General features: G+C 47.3%; 1 protein-coding gene across 1 annotated transcript in view; it reads right to left on the bottom strand.

Annotated features, from left to right (window-relative positions):
* HGD (homogentisate 1,2-dioxygenase) overlaps window positions 1-16,432 on the bottom strand; it is a 24,026-nt gene that overhangs the window by 3,267 nt on the left and 4,327 nt on the right. The window contains exons 2-12 of the mRNA XM_008631733.2: window positions 15,358-15,429; window positions 12,431-12,519; window positions 10,635-10,740; window positions 8,416-8,475; window positions 7,848-7,939; window positions 7,182-7,216; window positions 5,956-6,035; window positions 5,727-5,826; window positions 3,284-3,408; window positions 2,600-2,704; window positions 1,309-1,435 (exon numbers count right to left, since the gene is read on the bottom strand). Of these exons, the coding sequence (XP_008629955.2) occupies window positions 1,309-1,435; window positions 2,600-2,704; window positions 3,284-3,408; window positions 5,727-5,826; window positions 5,956-6,035; window positions 7,182-7,216; window positions 7,848-7,939; window positions 8,416-8,475; window positions 10,635-10,740; window positions 12,431-12,519; window positions 15,358-15,429 (991 nt within the window). The remainder of the gene's footprint in view (window positions 1-1,308; window positions 1,436-2,599; window positions 2,705-3,283; window positions 3,409-5,726; window positions 5,827-5,955; window positions 6,036-7,181; window positions 7,217-7,847; window positions 7,940-8,415; window positions 8,476-10,634; window positions 10,741-12,430; window positions 12,520-15,357; window positions 15,430-16,432) is intronic.

Raw genomic sequence — 16,432 nt, 5'->3', positions numbered from 1 at the left:
CAGCCACAGCCATCTTCATGGGTACTTAGATCATCGCAACACGGATAAGAGAAGGACAGTCCCTTCTGTCTTTTAGTGCACACGAAGCAAGGTTGAACATCTTCATATTTGCTATGGCTCACAATGCATTGATGTAAAATTAGCACAGCTCTACTGATGAGCAACAATTTCATTGTGGTTAAGCAGGAGTGTGTCTCACCTCTTATGGTCTAGAAAAAGTCTTGGCACTATTCCAGGCAGTCAGGAAATGTGTTTTCATGTCACCCTCATTATTGCAAATGAAAGCTGAATGACAGGGCAGAACTTTGCCTGTGGGATTTACTCAGATGGCTGCACAGCTGTCTACTATGCTTGCAAGTGCCACTGATTCTGCTGGCCTCCAAGATGCTTGGAAATAATCTGAGTAGCAGAAGGAACTGGCTGTTAAATTGTGGTTAGTAAGTGTGCAGAAAGCCTCTGAGCACTTCAAAGTGACCACAACATTGTCACTTGGTAGCTTCTGAGATGAGGCCTCTTAGCTGTTGACATAAGGGGTGCAGGATGGCCAAGCTTTCCCCCTCAGTCTCATGGAGCAGGGGGTCTCATCGTCTCCCTGAAAGGGCAGTCCCACGTGGGGAACTGGATTTCTAGCATCCATTCAATGCAACACAATGCTATGCTCTGCCAAGATGAAGCCAAAAAACTGCCAAAAAGAAACCAGCTCTGGGGATGGCAACCAAATCCAAAACACATTAATCAACTCCCTGCCTGAGAAGGAGCCCAGTTCCTCATGACTGGCTTCTTAAATGCCAGCAGTACCTCCATCACTGTGCAGGTGGTGAAGAAGGGCTCAGGAAAGCCAATTTCCTCCTTTGCTGTAACTCTGATCTCACCATACAAGTGCCAGCTCTACACCCCCTTGTGCTTCTCACTACTTGTAATATGATATTTCTTTTTCTCCTTTATCTATGTACTCTAATGAGATATTAAGTGATTCATGGCTGGACAGAACAGTATCTGACTCATTTGTACAGTGCCAGGTTCAATATGCACCCAGTCTCTGTGGGAGGCCCTTGAGTACAGACACATCCATCTATGAGGACTCAATGAGCCCCATAACCTCCGAGTTTTCATGAGATCCTTTAAATAGGAACATCTTTGGATTTGTTCATTTTCCAGGGAGGACTGACTGACTCCAAGAAGCTGACTAACTGAGCCAAGGACAATGAACCAGACTGCTGCTTCCCTGCACACGCTCTCAAATAAACGGAGACTTGTTTCTTTTCTGCAGTCCTGGGCTCAAGCACAACCAAGAAAGACCAGACGTACGGTGGTAGTAAGGTGGACGGAAGGTGTTGTTGGCTACCCCCCATCGCGGGGGGAATATGACAAAGTCAGCAAGTGCCACTCCAGCACGGGTTGTCTTGGCTGTCAGGACAGTGAAGATGGAAGGATCCTGGAAAAAAGCAAAGCGAAAGAAGCATGAAACAGAGCAGGGCTTAGAGCTGTCTGCTCAGGTCACGCAGCTGGTAAACCTGACTGATACAGCCTCTCCCTTGCCTAAACACTTTTGTCACCTGCATCTGATAGCCTGGATGAGATTTGGGACCCTGTGGGACAGCACTCAGCATCACAATTCCATGCTGTACATGGGGGACAAGAAACGGGACTGGGTGGTTCTTCCTTTGAGCAGCTTTGATGATCCTTCCCCATCCTGGCCTTATAGCTGGCAGCACAGATGCAGAGGGTGGACAGCACTGCAAGATGAGGTACTGCAATTCCAGGAGCAGTCTCCAACACTCCTGCCACAAAACCACACCTTTTCCTTAGCCAGTTACAGAGGACAGGAACATCCTGCTAGAGGCATTTAGCCTCATGGCCCTGTTAGTTTACAAACGGAGAAGAAATTGCAGAGAAATTGTGACTTGTTGAAGTCTTAAGTCCAGTAAAGTGATTTTCTGGGCTTTGATCCCAAACCCATCCTTCTCCTGGCAGATTTGTCTGGAGTTTTAAACAAAACTTTCTGTTGGTTTTCTCACTAGAAATGCTCCAGTCTCCTTGCACACTCACTTGCATTGCTGTGGGCACCTCTCCCACTTGGACTGGTTTCCTTTATAGATGAGCTGCTCACATTAGTTTTGGCTTTAGTTATTTTCCATAAGATTAGAAATTATTACAATGAAAGCTGCCAGCTCTTCAAAATGAATTTCAGTGCTGGACTCAGAGGAACCAGACACATCCACAACTTAGAGAAAGGAATCTGTCCAATAGCAAGAAATAAATCAAGGCAAGAATTTGAAGCAACAGTCTTTTTGCTGAGTTGCAGAGTGTATGTTGGCATCAGTATTCATCCCTCCTCCAAGGTACAGAAGTTCTATGTGAAGCTGCACAGAGCTGTTTAAGAAGCTGATCAACTTCCAGTTATGTCTTTGTACCACAAAGAAGGATGTCTTCCTCTATGAACTCTTGGTTTGGGCCCAGGGAAAGAAGCACAAGAGATTTCACACTGTTTCTTAGAGCATAACATATTTTTTAAGAGGTGCAGAGCCTCTGGAGCTCAGGGTGGGTTTGGATGGTACGGTAGCCACAAAGCTCTGCCTTGCCCAGTTCCAGAACTTACCGCATGGTCAAAAGCAACAGCATTAATGACCATGAATTTTTCCAGATGGTATTTGTACGGTGTGTAGTTCCCATGCCAAGCTACAACATTGAAGGGGGAGTAATCCTAGCAAAGCAAAGAGACAGAGGATTACCACATACAGCCTTCCAACATGCTGCACATGTGCAGGATGCTGCTCTTTCCCAAATGAAAAGTGGGTTAAGTACTGGTTAGAGGTACACTGGCAGCCCTTTAAGCACAGCCCAACGTTGTGAGGATGAGGTTTTCCTCAGTGTTTCTGCTTGGTGAGCCTCAGCCTTCCCTCTGGGGTTTGGTCTCTAAGGGCTTTTAAATGCTCAGGCAGTTCTTGCCCAAGACCAGCTGTAACACCAGCTCTCTGGTAAGGAAACTCTGGATTTTCAGAGTAGCCCCAGCTCCTATTTCTACTTTGTTGCTATAAACATATGGAGGCAAAGACCACTGTTGAGTTTTTGGACAACCAAGTTTTCACAAACACTTTTTTCCCAGACTGAGGATCCTCAGCTGGGAAAATGAATGACCCAAGAAGACAAGGGCTCAGTTCTGCTCCACCTAACTCAGCAGGACTTCCTAAGACTACATCCACGCTACTGAGCTGCATATCCCAGGCCATGCACTGGCAGTCACTGCACTTCAGTGTTACCTGTTCTCCCAGGGCATCCTCACCTGCTGGGCTGCAAACAGCTTGCCCTGGTACTTGCTGATCACTGTGTAGCCCCCTGGCACTTGGCGGTCCTCGTACCATGCCACAGGCACCAAGAAGTCACGTGGGTTGGCCAGGCCATTGGCTCCTGGGAAAGAAGGAGAGGTGACAAAGCTCTTTGGGCAATCTGCTCGTGAAGTGAGAGGCTGGTGCAATTTCTTGGCTTTGTGGGTGTCCTTCTGTGTTGTGAATGACCCAACTCTTCTTGGCCCAACAGGAAACCTGAAATAGTCATGTACTTCTCATGCTCCTGTGAGTAGGTAATTGTAACTCATCCTAGTGTTCAAGTCCATGCTCCCTTTGTGACTAAGACAGGTCTCCACTAGGTGCCTTCTGAATGAGATTAGTAGGTCATCCTCAGTTAAAGGTATGTAACAACCAGGAATTAAGTGAAAAATGGAGGATGAATTGCTCTCTGTTCCTGGACATCCTGCTGATTGGATGCTTAGCCACGCAGAAGTTATGAGGCATGTCATGAGGGGCCAAATACATTCCTGAATGCTAACAAAGAGAGTAATAACATAGTGATACCTACAGACTCTGGGCATACTGAGGGGTTGCTTAATGTGAGGAGTGAATTTTCAAAGTGCAAAGCACCATATGGGTGCTAGAGCATTCTTCTCCTCATTAGTAGTACTGTTACAAAGTGGTTTTGAATTTCTTGGATAAAAATGCAGACATTACTACCTGCTGCTAAGGTTTAACAGTCACTGCTTTTCTCCAGCTGTCACTTTTTCTCCAAGTGAAAAGTGAAGTTAAAATAAAGTAAGACTGAAATACAAAGGATCTTGGTCTCTGAGGGGAATGCAGGTAGGTGGTAAGAAGAGGAGCTCTTATAATTACCATCTCCTGAAAAGGTTTACAGGCAAGTGCACTCTTTTTCTTTTCTCCAGAAAGTAAGCCTTAGAATAGATTCCTACCTTCTGGAGACAAAAAAACCCCAAACCAAAATCCTAAAGAAAGTCTAACTGTTTCTGAAAAACTAGCTAATGGGAAAACCTATTGCAAACAGGCTGGGCAACCATATCAATAATGAAGTGGAGCAGGCACAGGGTATGGTGGATGAAGGCAGAAAGCTGCAGCTGGCTAAAAGGCAAGCTGCTGAAAAATCACTGTAGGCTCCATGTGGGAAAAGATGTACCCAGCATGTCATAGAGGAGAGATATTCAAGTGGGGTCCCACATACAGCTGCAAATTGGGTTGGTTCTCCACTTGGAAGAATGACCAGCTTCAGTTTCACCACAGCTATGAGATGCAAATGCCCCCGAATGCAGATTAGCCAAGCCAAGCTTGTTATTGATTGATAATACCAGTTAATTTACTTGAAGCATGGCCAGTCTTTTAGATCATGCTGAGAGCTAAAAATATCTAGTGGGGGAAAAAGCCCCAATCCAACCTGAAACAAAAAACAACCAACCTCAAAGCACCAGTCTCAATGTGGAGAACTATTGGCACTGGTTTTGTATTTATTTTAGCTGTTGTAAGAGGAGTTTCACTTCCCTTCCTTGACACAATCTTAGTAGCAGTAACCAGGAGGTGTTTTTCTCAGCAAGATAAATTTGGAGGCAAGTACTGAAGGGATAAGGAAGGTGACATAACCTGAGCTGAGCACTGCCAGAAAGCTGACTGGGAAATCACAATGTGGGCAGCAGGCCTTCAGATGCTGTGTCCCCTCACAATATCTTTGTCGTGGCAGCAAGAGGCTGTGCCTCCACGATCTGTGACTCTGCACAGAGCAGGAGGCATCCCACACAGAGGATCTGTGGTTTATGAGAGCTAGACCTGCACTCAGTGAAAGCAGATCCGCCCTGGCAGCAGCACACAGAGATGTGAATGTGTTGCTGATCCAAGTCCTGTGCTGCTCATTTTATTGGTTTCTAATTTTCCACAGGAAGCAGTTTCTGATAGTAAAGCACTCTAGAGCTCCGAGGTGTCTCTGTTAACAGAGGTAGGGGGGGAAAAAACCGACTTGATTAAATCTAAAGTGAGCCTTCAGGAATATGTGTTGCCTCTGAAATCTGCCCTTTTACCAGGAAAATTCTCTCCTATCACTCCAGTTTATGCCGTATCTGTAAGTATGAGGCATCAGTGGTGATGGCCTTTTGGGTTTCTTTTGGTAAGAACAGGTTCAGAGCCAGCAGATAGGGACTCCAAGACCAGAACAGAAAAGAACATAGTAGAAAAGAGGGTGGGAGATAAATGGTCCCTTCAGTGCCAGGGGAATCTCTGGACAACTGGTCTGTCACATTTTTTTGGACAAATGCTTGCCCTTCTGGGGAATAACAGTGCTGGAATGGAAGGTATCTTTGTGAAAGAGCACATGCATGGGAGGATGTGATGGATTTGGGCTTGCAATTCATGCCTGTCCCTATGAAATTCACTGCAGATCTAACAGGAGATCATTACCAATGGGTCCCAGGTCAGGCAGCTCGAAGTGTGCCCCATACACCTCCAGGATGTAGCCTCTGGTCTCTCCAAACACCTCCACGCTGAAACGCATTCCTTGCTGGAAAATAAAGAAAGATACTAGGATCCTCCCAGGACTTTGCTGACAAACCATGAGCAGCTGAGTGCAGGAGTAGGCCTGCTCCAACATCTGGCTCTGAGCCACGGGCAAGGTGCATTCAGTCCTTACCTGGATGACACAGATTTCGTTGGGCTCCACTAACATCTTCCCAAACTCAGTTGTGATGAGCAGTTTTCCTTGCTGGGGCACTGTGGAAACAAAATGGAGGCAGAAGAGCTGAAGTAATGTGATGATTGCCACCCTCTCTGTCCTTGTCAGAGCACCCAGGCTCCAAGGAAGAGCAGTAGGCCCGTTCTGATATAGCTACACAGGGAGTCTGGGCTCCCATGCAGAGTCTTGAAGCAGAGACACCTGCATTGGAGTGAAGCTTCCTGATCAGCCCCATCATCCCCACGTCACAGAAGGTACTTGTATGAGCCAAAACTTCATGGCCCCTTGAGGTAAGATTTGCACCACAGTCCAAATAAATGGGATTTGATGTATTTGGGTCCATATCTGTCTGTCTCACAACCTTCACATGAAATAGAGCATGTACCCATCTTTGTCATGACCATGGCAGTGTGAGATGTCTGGGAATAACTGCTTCCTGAGGGTAGAAGCAATACTCTGCTAACATCTGCATTGTTTTCCATGATTGTGCTGGCACAGGAGAGCTCACATTTTGACTTGAAAAACTAGCAGATTTACAAAACCTGCCCTGGCACTTTTACTTCACAGTAGTGAGGGAGGTGAGTGAGAACAATTTAATAGCTATTTGATGGGACAAATGTTCCTGTTGGTGTCCCGAAGGCATTGCTGTTCTTTACTCAAGAAAGATACAAGAAAATATCTGACTTCTGATACCACTCAGAATATTTTTCAGCATGGGTGGACTTTATCTGTCAACCTCCACACTCACTGTGGCAGTCTGGTTGCCTGAGGGTGGCACAGCAGGGAAGCTAAGCTGCCGTGCCAAATAATCTTGGGCTATAAAGCAACAAAGGCAGCTAACTGTAAGTTGTTCAGAAATCCTGAGGTTTATGATTTCCAGAAAACCTCTGCCTGTGGCATGTCTAATACCAGTCTGGGGAGCATTGGGAAATGATCCCTGAGCACCATGTCCAGGAACCTGGGTCACTGCTCAAAGAGTTGAGGTCTGGCACAAGAGCAGTGCAACTTGCCCAACAGCCCAGCTGGTGCCAGACCACCATATCTGCATGGCATGGGGGTGAAGCCAACCCTTTCCTCCAAATCTTGGCTGTAGGGCCCAAGGCTCTGGAAGAACAAAGAGGCAGGCAGGTGGTACCCCAGGCAGAACCACCTGGAGGAAAAAAGAAGCCAAAGCATCAACTCACCAATCAGGAAGTCACCATCCGAATTATAAAGGCATCTAAAGAAAAAGGGAAACAATAACGTTAAGATGCTACAAGCCCCGTGCATTTTGTACACCACAGCCACAGCTGGGAGTTTTGAGCTGGGAGACTGACATGGCAGAGTTTTACAGAATATTCTGAGTTGGAAGGGACCCACAAGGATCATCAAGTCCAACTCTTAAGTAAATGGCTCAGCCTGGAAGCAGGATGTTCTCTGACCTCTGCCAGGTTCCTGCCTTTGTATTCACACGCACATCAGTTGTTGTAAACTGGGGAGTGGGGCTGATTTCCCCCCGAGGCACTGCAGGGAGCAGCAATGCCTGCTGCATGTGTGTTGAATTCTGAGGAGCAGCTCCAGTCCCTAAGACAAGAGCACCTAAATCCAACACATCTCCTCTTGGTGCACCCCCATGTCCAGCTCCCTACTTCTCTTGGTGGTTCCCCACCCACTCCTCCGGTGTTTGACCACAGAGTACAACCTGCTGCACAAACACCTGCTGTGGACACGGGGAACACGTTTGCCTGTGCACACAGGAACACAGCACGCACAGTGATGCTGGGAGCTGGACTCAAGCTGGTGGCACCAGACAGGAACATACAGCCAGCCAGCCTGGAGCAGCCTGAGCCACCAGCACAACAGACACTGACCTGTCGACCATGGAGGTGTTGCAGACAAAAATATGGACTGCGATGCCATTGCGTCCTCTGGGCTCACCAGCGCCACACAAGGTGTGCAGTCCCTGCCGGCAAACCGAAAGCACCAGGAGTGAGCGGCAGGCAGGGGAGCAGGGGCGGCCCTGTTTCTCCCCCTCACCTCACCGCCTTGCTGGGACTCACTCCCTCTCCCACTTTCCACACTGCTACCAGTCTTTCTCTGTGTGGCCTTTTGTCAAATGTGTTGGTTTCTCTTTAACATACTTGGGGTTTCTTAAAATCCATGTAAGCTGGTGTTTTCCAGCCAAGGCTCTAGGGAAAACTGAGGGCTGGGGCTTTTTTTTTTTTTCCTTTAAGAGTTCCTGAAAAGTCAATGAAGAAAATCAAGCCCACTGTCAGTTGCTTGAAATCTGCAATCCTCTCCCCTCCCACAGATGCTCTGCAAGCCCAGTGGTTTCAAAAACTGCCAATATTAGCCCAATTCTGAGCATCTTGTGTGCCCTGCCCCCCTGAGGGGGAACAGAGATGGAGGATGCCCAGATGCCCTGGTTCCCCAACTTACGCTCACAAAGTCCATCTTATTCTGAGGGGCTTTTGGAATCTCAAAAGGTTTCCATCGCAGCTAGATTGCAGCAAACAAAAAACAAGAAAGAGATGCCAGTGGTCAGAACACAAATGGTGGTAATTCAAAAGAAAGTAAACCCCTGTCCTCCCCCTGCTTCCCTGCCCTCTGCTAGCTGAGGTAGCTCTCTCTTTCCTTGTTCTCTTGATAATCTGGTTAGGGTTTGTGTTTTCCTTTTTGTTTTTTTTTTTTATTTGGGGGGCTTTTAAAATTTTTAATCATAGTTTTGTAAAGTAATTGGCAAGCCTTTGCAGTGCCAAGGTTAAAAAAAATCCTATTTAAAATGTGTCTCTATTACTAACAACACTTTTGAGAGCAAAGAAATTCAGATGAGCCAGCTTTCCACAGTCAAATTGTCATGGTCCTGTGCTCCACTCCATGCTGAATGATTCAGTCCCTCTGTGACCCAAACAGGACACTCCTGTTTGCTCCACTTGAATTTCCCCACATCCAACGCTGAAATAGCTCTGCCTACATGAGTAGGAGCCATGACCGGCACTAATTACTTCTTGCAAAGTCTATCAAGGTCCTCAGGCAGAAGGTGCCAGAGGAGTCCAATGTATTGGATTTGAATCCACCTGCATCCTCTGACAAGAAGTTCCAGAGTTTATGTTTGTCTGGGGATTTTTTGATCGGTTCTTTTTGGGTTGGTTGTTTTTTTTTTTTTTTACTGTGACATTTGTTATTGGTATTTATTTTCTCCCTGCCTCTCAATCGTAGCTTCCCATGGTCATCTCTGTTCCAGTCTGGAGAGCTTTCTTCTGTTTCAGCATTTCTTGCTCAAATGCCACTCCATATTTTTTCATCACATTTGACTCCTTTTCAGTTTTGTCATCTGTGTCTTTTATAATTCTGCCAGTGTCCTTGGGTAATTTTAAAGTGTAATTTTTCCCTTTGACTTCAATGGGCTTTGCATAAGGTGCCTCCATATGGCCATCTTTTTAGATGAATGAGGATTGGGGAAGCTCCTTTAAGTACCTAGGTGAAACATAAAGCATCACAAGGAAGAGTAGGTCTTGTCCAACAAACTGAACCTTGTCTATGGCTCTGCTTCAGAGAGGATAAGAAAGAAAGCAGGAAGGCAGCTCCCACTTACTGCAGGAAATAACGTCTCTGGGTTTGGTGGTTGCCATTGAAAGTGGAAAGAGAGGGACTGGGCAAGAGCTTTCCTGCTGTTTCCTTAGGCAAAAAAGGTACTACACATAAATGGCTTCAGATGCTTGAGAGCTGGGCATCTTGGAATTACCGTAATCATAAATAATCATAAAGGCAGGTGTGGGGTGCAAAAGGGCATCCAGGATGGATGAGGTGATAACAGAAGTCATTGGAGCTTCATCTGGGAAGGAGCACCAAAGGCATGTAAATATGAGCCTGTCACTTCTCCTTGGTTAATGGCTGGAAAACATATTCCAGCAGAACTGGGGGATTATTTAGACAAATGGTGAGGCTGCTGGAAGGCTGGAAATTAGCTAATCATGATGCATCAAAGGGCAAAACCTGAGAGAAGTGAAAACCAATGACCATGAGATGATGTTGAAAGGAGAACGGCAGCAGATTAGCAAAACCAAATGTTCTGGGGCTGGCAGGGAAGAAATCATGATTAAAGACAACAGCAAGGCTGTAACAGAGGAAGACAAATGCCATCTCTCTGTGTGACTCTCCAGAATGAAGTGAGATTTCCCATGAGGGCTGCAGAGAAATGGGCTGGCAGGCAGTAACCTCTCCAAAAGTGCAGGGAAGGAGAGGATGGATGGCAGAGACATACTTCTGCTCTGCCTGCTGGGCTGGGGCATGATGAGATTTTGATGGGGGACACGGAAGGAGAAGAGAAAGCAGATTAAAAGGTGACCAACAAGAGCCCCCAGGGGAGATGCCTGGTAGCACAGGTCTAACCCTGTGGCACTGTAGCTGTGCTGGGAAGCAGCACAAGGATCTGACAAGATGGGAAGCAACAAGCATCAAAGGCTGTCCTTCCCTGGGTAACCATGGTGAGGAACAATGAACAGGTGGCAGACAAGAGCCTGCTCCTGACTTGGCCAGACCCCCAGGAACCCATGACTCCCATCAGACCTCTTGCAACTCAGTGCCTTTGCACTTCTGATTACTTTGATATTTGACTGTCCTCTCGGCAGGACTAGGGCTCCTTCCAGCATGGTTACCTGATTGGGATCAGGCTCAATTTCATCCCAGTCGTGTGTCAAGTGGCCTTCCTTGAGAGGTTTGAAGGGTTTGTGGCAAACTGAAGGTAGGATTCGATACAGCCAGCTACAAAGAAGGAAAACACCTGGATTAGCCTGGGGAAAAGGTTAAACCCTCTCGGTAGCTGCTGGCTGATTGAGCTCCTAGAATAACATTTACATGGGTGGCAACTGGAACAAAAGGTTTATTAAATATCAACTTAATAATATTAATATTAAAATGAAATATCAAACAACAGCTCACAGCCAGAGGTTTCCAGAGACATGGCTTTTATTATAGGCTCTAAATACAAACATGTTGTGCTTTGTGTAGGTAAATGTCTGTATGTGTATTTATGTATAATTACATATGTCTACATTCACACATATATGCATATAAAATATAAAGGCACAGCTTTTTCTGTGGCTGAAATACAGCAACCTTGCAGTTGGAAAAAGAAGCTTGTTTAAACACAGTTGTAAAGCAGCTCAGACACGACAGGGACGAGCAGTGTCCAACAGAAAGAACAGAGAAGCTCTCTGGAGACAGAAGGTCACAGCCTGTATCTGAATTTGGATGGATTACAAAAAGTAGCATCCTATGCCTGGCTGGCCATGCCCATGCAGCAAAGCCCAGAGTTTTATGTGATGCTTCCCACTGCTGTAGGAGGTCCCCCGTGCCTCCGTCACTGCCTGGGACCGTCGCTCTCCTCCCTTGCTGCCTGCTGTGGCTGTGCACCTTGCCCCCGCTGCCATTCCAGCATCCACACGCCCTGCATGGTGCAGCCAAGCCTGAAGCTGGGCTTTCAATCAGGTGAGAGAGCAGAGGTGATCAGGAAAGCCTGAGCTAGGCAGGGCTGCCAATGCCTTTGATGTGTTAACTGTGGTGGATGCAGTTTGGGCAAGTGGGAGAGGGGAGGAGGGAGCTCTCCCTTGAGAGCTGGAAAAATTCCATCAAGGACAACTGCGTGCAGCAAACAATGATTCATCCCTTTCCCACGCACACTGAGAGCTGGGAGCAGCCTGGAGAGCAGAGGCATCTCAGATGATGCATTTGCCTTTTATTTGAATAAGCAGCAAAAGGGACAGAAGAGCCACAGCGGGAGAAGCAAAAAGAGAAACCCATCTTCTGCAATCTGGTTGTGGCTGGAGCATGACAATCAGGACAGAGCTCTGGGAAGTTTGTTGCTGGCTGGAACAAGCTGTTCCCAGCACTGCTGAGGTGTTAAAGAGCATGCTGGGTGCCTGGCACTTTTCTGAGGCCCTGGGCAGCCCCAAAATGGGAACAGACTGAGCTAGCAGCACTCTGGACCCAAACAGTGTGCAGGAACATCCATTAGGAGGAAAGAGTCTTTCTCAGAGGCTTCATTTTGACCCTATTCATCAGGTGCTTACCAGTGCCAGTGGCAGGGGTGATGTTTCCATAGAAGCATCATGGCTGAAACCCCAGGGTTGTTTCACACAGCACACACAACCCGCTTGGGACCATGTGGTCCCTGTGAACATCCCCCCCTTCCACGCCTTGCTCAGAAAACCACTTTCTTTCCCATCCCAATCACTGCTTTCTCAGCATTTTCGTAACCCACTTGCCCCACTAAATCCTTTTCTCTCCCTCTCCCATGGTCTTCTGTCCCTTTCCCTCTCGTAGTGCACAGTAGAGGTTTTTTACCCTTCTAGGCTTGCAGAAAACACAGGTGGCACCGAGGCAGCCTCTCCACCACTCCCCAATGCTCACCCCAAGTGCCACATCCCCCAGCCAGTGCCAGGGGCCACAGTACCTTCGCTTGTTGGTGGGCCGGGGACAGGTGAAGGCAGAGCCCGAGAGCTGTTCCGCGTACAGGCCGTACGGGCAGACTTGAGGGTTATTCTGGATGGAGGAGAAGGAAAAACAAGGAATGAGAGGCAGTGGCATGGAACTTGGCTCTGAAGCCTCCAGCAGAGCACTGACCTGGGCACCTGACACCCTGATGCCATGGGGTGCTGTGCTGTCCTGAGGCTGTGCTTCAGCTCCAGTACTTGCATGTTCTTGCTCCTCTGAGGCACCAGCCAGACCCCAGACCCCATTCCCACATGCCAAAGAGTGCCCCAAGGAGTCAGCACAGCCCACTGGGGCAGCAATAGAGTAAGCTGCAAGGGGCAGTGCTCCACAGGGTCAGGAGCAGGAGTATCAGGGAAAAGGAAATAATTCCCGGTGAACACAGACTGTGAAGCAGACTGCTATTGAGCACAAACTTTTCTCAGACCAATTGTTCAGAGGGGTTACCCCAGAGCATCATGTCTGGCTGGCTTTCCAGAAGGCTGATAAAGACTTACAGCAGCTGAACGCACTGAATCCCCCCTTCTCCCCTTGCCCACTACCTATGGAACCGCTGCCCAGAGCAGGCGTTGTGGTGTTGTGCTGCTTCCTCCTGACAGTGCTGCTTGCTGCCCAAAAGCATGAGTGACCTGTGTAGGAGCCTCTGCTTTCCTGCAGGGCTTCTGCACAGTGAGAATCCTCCTTTGGAGTACAAAGGGGGCACTTTCCCCTTTGCAGAGCCATGGGTACAACTAGCACAGGTTTTAGCAACCCTTGTGAGTTCATAACTGGAGGACAGACTCCTCCTTTTTAGAGAACAGAAACGAAGCATTTTGATCTAAGTAGGCCACCATCTATTTGTCTGAGATCAGCAAGAAGCAAAGGCACCCAAGAACTGCAGGAAACACCCCTGTGGGACAGTCATACACCATTTGCTATCCTATCTCCCTCCTGCAAGGTCTGCTATAACATCCTGTCATCCTGCTGCTGAGCAGACCAGCCATCCATAAGGTATCAAACCCTGCCCTGAGAGGTGGGCAGAGGGGAGAGCTGAAGCTCTCTGAGTGTGTGTAGCTTCCAGCCCTCAAGCTCCATCTTTTCAGTGTGGGTATGCAGTGAAGCAGGGGGATCAATAACCCTTGGAATTTTTATCTTAGCCAGCACTACTGCAGATGCCAGTCTTATAAATACTGCATCGGAGAATGGATCCACTCCCGGGACTGAAGATTTTTTTGTCTAACTTGTTTTCAGATTTTTCTGTTAACTCTTTTGATACAGAGCCCACACTCTGTCCAGATGAGAGCACCTCAGCCAGGAGCTGGAGGAGTCTGCTCTGGAACGCAGTGTGCTGTGGAAATCCTCAAAGAGCGCATCCACTGCAGTCCAGTGCCTTTTTAGACCAGCAGCCACCACTATTGTTCTTCCAGTTTTAAGGTGCCTCTATCTTACATTTTTTCTAGCCAGCCTCAGAAACAAGAAACTGCACCAGTCAAGCTACCAGCCTGAATCAGCACAGCAGTTTGTCTTTCTTGTGAGCACACCGTGGGCTGCCATGCAGACCTAGGGGACATAGATATGCATTTAACATGTCCCTGTGTTGTGTGTCCTCACTGGCACACGACATGTAAAACATCAGAACTGGGGAAATCCAGAAAACTCAGGAAAAGCAAAAGTTGAGAAGGTCTCCATTTGACCGTAATTCTTTGCACAGAAGGTGAAGAGGAGCACCAAGGGATGTAATTGGCTAAGCACCAAGTCATAGAGTCCTAGAATGGTTTGGAGTGGAAGGACCCTAAAGATCATCTTGTTCCAACCCCCCTGCCATGGACAGGGACACTTCCCACTAGACCAGGTTTCTCAAAGCCCCGTCCAACCCGACCTAGAACACTTCCAGGGATGGGGTATCCACAGCTTCTCTGGGCAACCTGTGCCAGTGTTGCAGCACTCTCATGGTAAAGAATTTCTTCTTAATATCTAATCTAAACCTGCCTTCTTTTGGTTTAAACCCATTCTCCCTTGTCCTGTCCACTACATGTCCTTGTGAAAATTCCCCCTCCAACTCCCTTGTAGCCCCTTTTGGGTACTGGAAGGTGCTATAAATTCTTCCAGGAGCCTTCTCTTCTCCAGGCTGAAGAGCCCCAACTCTCTAAGCCTGTCTTCATAGGAGAGGTGCTGCCATCCAAGTCCAAATGGTTACAGGAGATCCAAGGGAGGCCACAGGCAGCCTCAAAATGTGTGCTGGTGTAAAGGAGACCAGCACAAAGGAGGTGAGAGCACTTTAATTCTTCAGGGTTTCATTTTCGCCTCTGGGCACCAAGAGGGTAGCACCACGTGGGTTGTGATTCTTTTCCTTAAAACAGAACGACCCCACATAATTTATTTTCATCAAACGTTCAGAATTTACTTTTAAGAATTAATCTCTCAGCTTATTACTACAGGCATTCATGTCCCCTCCCTGCTCCCTGCCAAAGACTCATATGGCAGCTTCATTGAACCCCATTCCTACAGAAGTTGTGAAAGCTGCCTCTCCTGCCACAAGCATGTCTCTGCTGATCTTCAAACTTCTGCTCTGGTTTAATCCAGAGCTGGTGGTTTCCTTCTCTGTGGCTGAGCCACTTGCGCTTCAGACTCTGGAAAAAATCCCCTGTTGCTGAGCAGAGGTAATTTAGGCAAGTATTAATCCCCAGGGTGAAACCTGGAAGCTCACAAATAACTTAAAAATAGAAAGTGTGAATGGAAATCTTCTGTTCTGACTTCCGCCAGCATCTTATCACTCCAGTCTTGCATAAAGAAGATTCCTGGAGATTTTCATAGTGGCAGAGAGAAAGGAAACACGTTAAGATGAAAAGAAGAGATTAGATATTCACTCAAGAGTGCATTTTGATAAAACACTTAAAAAAACCTCAGTACCTGTCCCTCCGGTAAAGCTCCTGGACAGCGTGGATCCTCGGAAACATGTTCATTTCCAAATCCCGACATGTACTGTAAAATAAACCACACAGCTCATCACTGTTTTGAAAACACAATCAAAACCTCTCCACACAACCCACCCATTGCATTCCCATGCATTTTCCCAGGCTCTTTGTATGCATTAAGACTTTCTCAAGTGATCTATTTGCATGTTGCCATAGACCATTTTCACAGCTCCTGGATTTGCTTCATTAGCTAACCATGTGGTGGGCTGGGAAGCACAGACAGGAATTGCTCTCCTAAGTCCACATGTCTATTTTGACTACATTCTGCTCCATCAAGGCATTTGAGAAATAACCCAAATATCACATAGACTGTCAGACTCAAGAACAACACGGTGATGGATAGGAAGAACTGTGCACCAACATTATGGATGTATGCTAGCACCATTCACATTCAATCTGACTTTGCTTCAATCATGGGTGTTCCAAAATCTGCAGACTGCCTTGCAAATTTGTTCACTTGGTCCTCAGATTCTTAGGGAATGGAACTGGGAGTCATTTGGTTGACATGTCTTGTGATAAATCCCCATGCTCAAAGAAAAGGTCAGGATGTAGATGGGATGAGGGAGGAAGGGAAACACAGCCAAGTTAAACTGTGTCACTGATTTGCCCTAAATAAGCACTAATTGGGCATGAACTGTCCACCATGGCAGTAAGCGAGAATTAATCCATTACTGGGTGATTGTCTGGCTCTCTAGGGCAGTGAATTCCCAAGAGACCCATGGATGGAACAGACCTACATGTCCTCCACACCTGCCCTGCCTACAGCTGCTGTGCTCTGAGCATGGCTAAAAGCCACAGGATACAGTGGATGCAGATCCCATCTTTGCAGCACTGGGAAAAGCCCTGCAGCAAGCCTGAGACACATAAGGGAAGCAGGAATAACAGAGACCTTAGCTTTGCACTGTCAGAAATGTAAATACAGTCCTTTCTGATGCCACAGGAAGGCACGAAGCAGCTCTGTTGAACTCTGAGTGAACGCAGAGGTGTTTTTTGTCAGTGACCAGCGGTTC

Source organism: Corvus brachyrhynchos, unplaced genomic scaffold, assembly GCF_000691975.1.
Source record: "Corvus brachyrhynchos isolate BGI_N302 unplaced genomic scaffold, ASM69197v1 scaffold3, whole genome shotgun sequence".
Classification (NCBI taxonomy): domain Eukaryota; kingdom Metazoa; phylum Chordata; class Aves; order Passeriformes; family Corvidae; genus Corvus; species Corvus brachyrhynchos.
The sequence above is the reverse complement of the archived record's forward strand: the minus strand, read 5'-3'. Positions and strand labels throughout refer to the sequence as shown.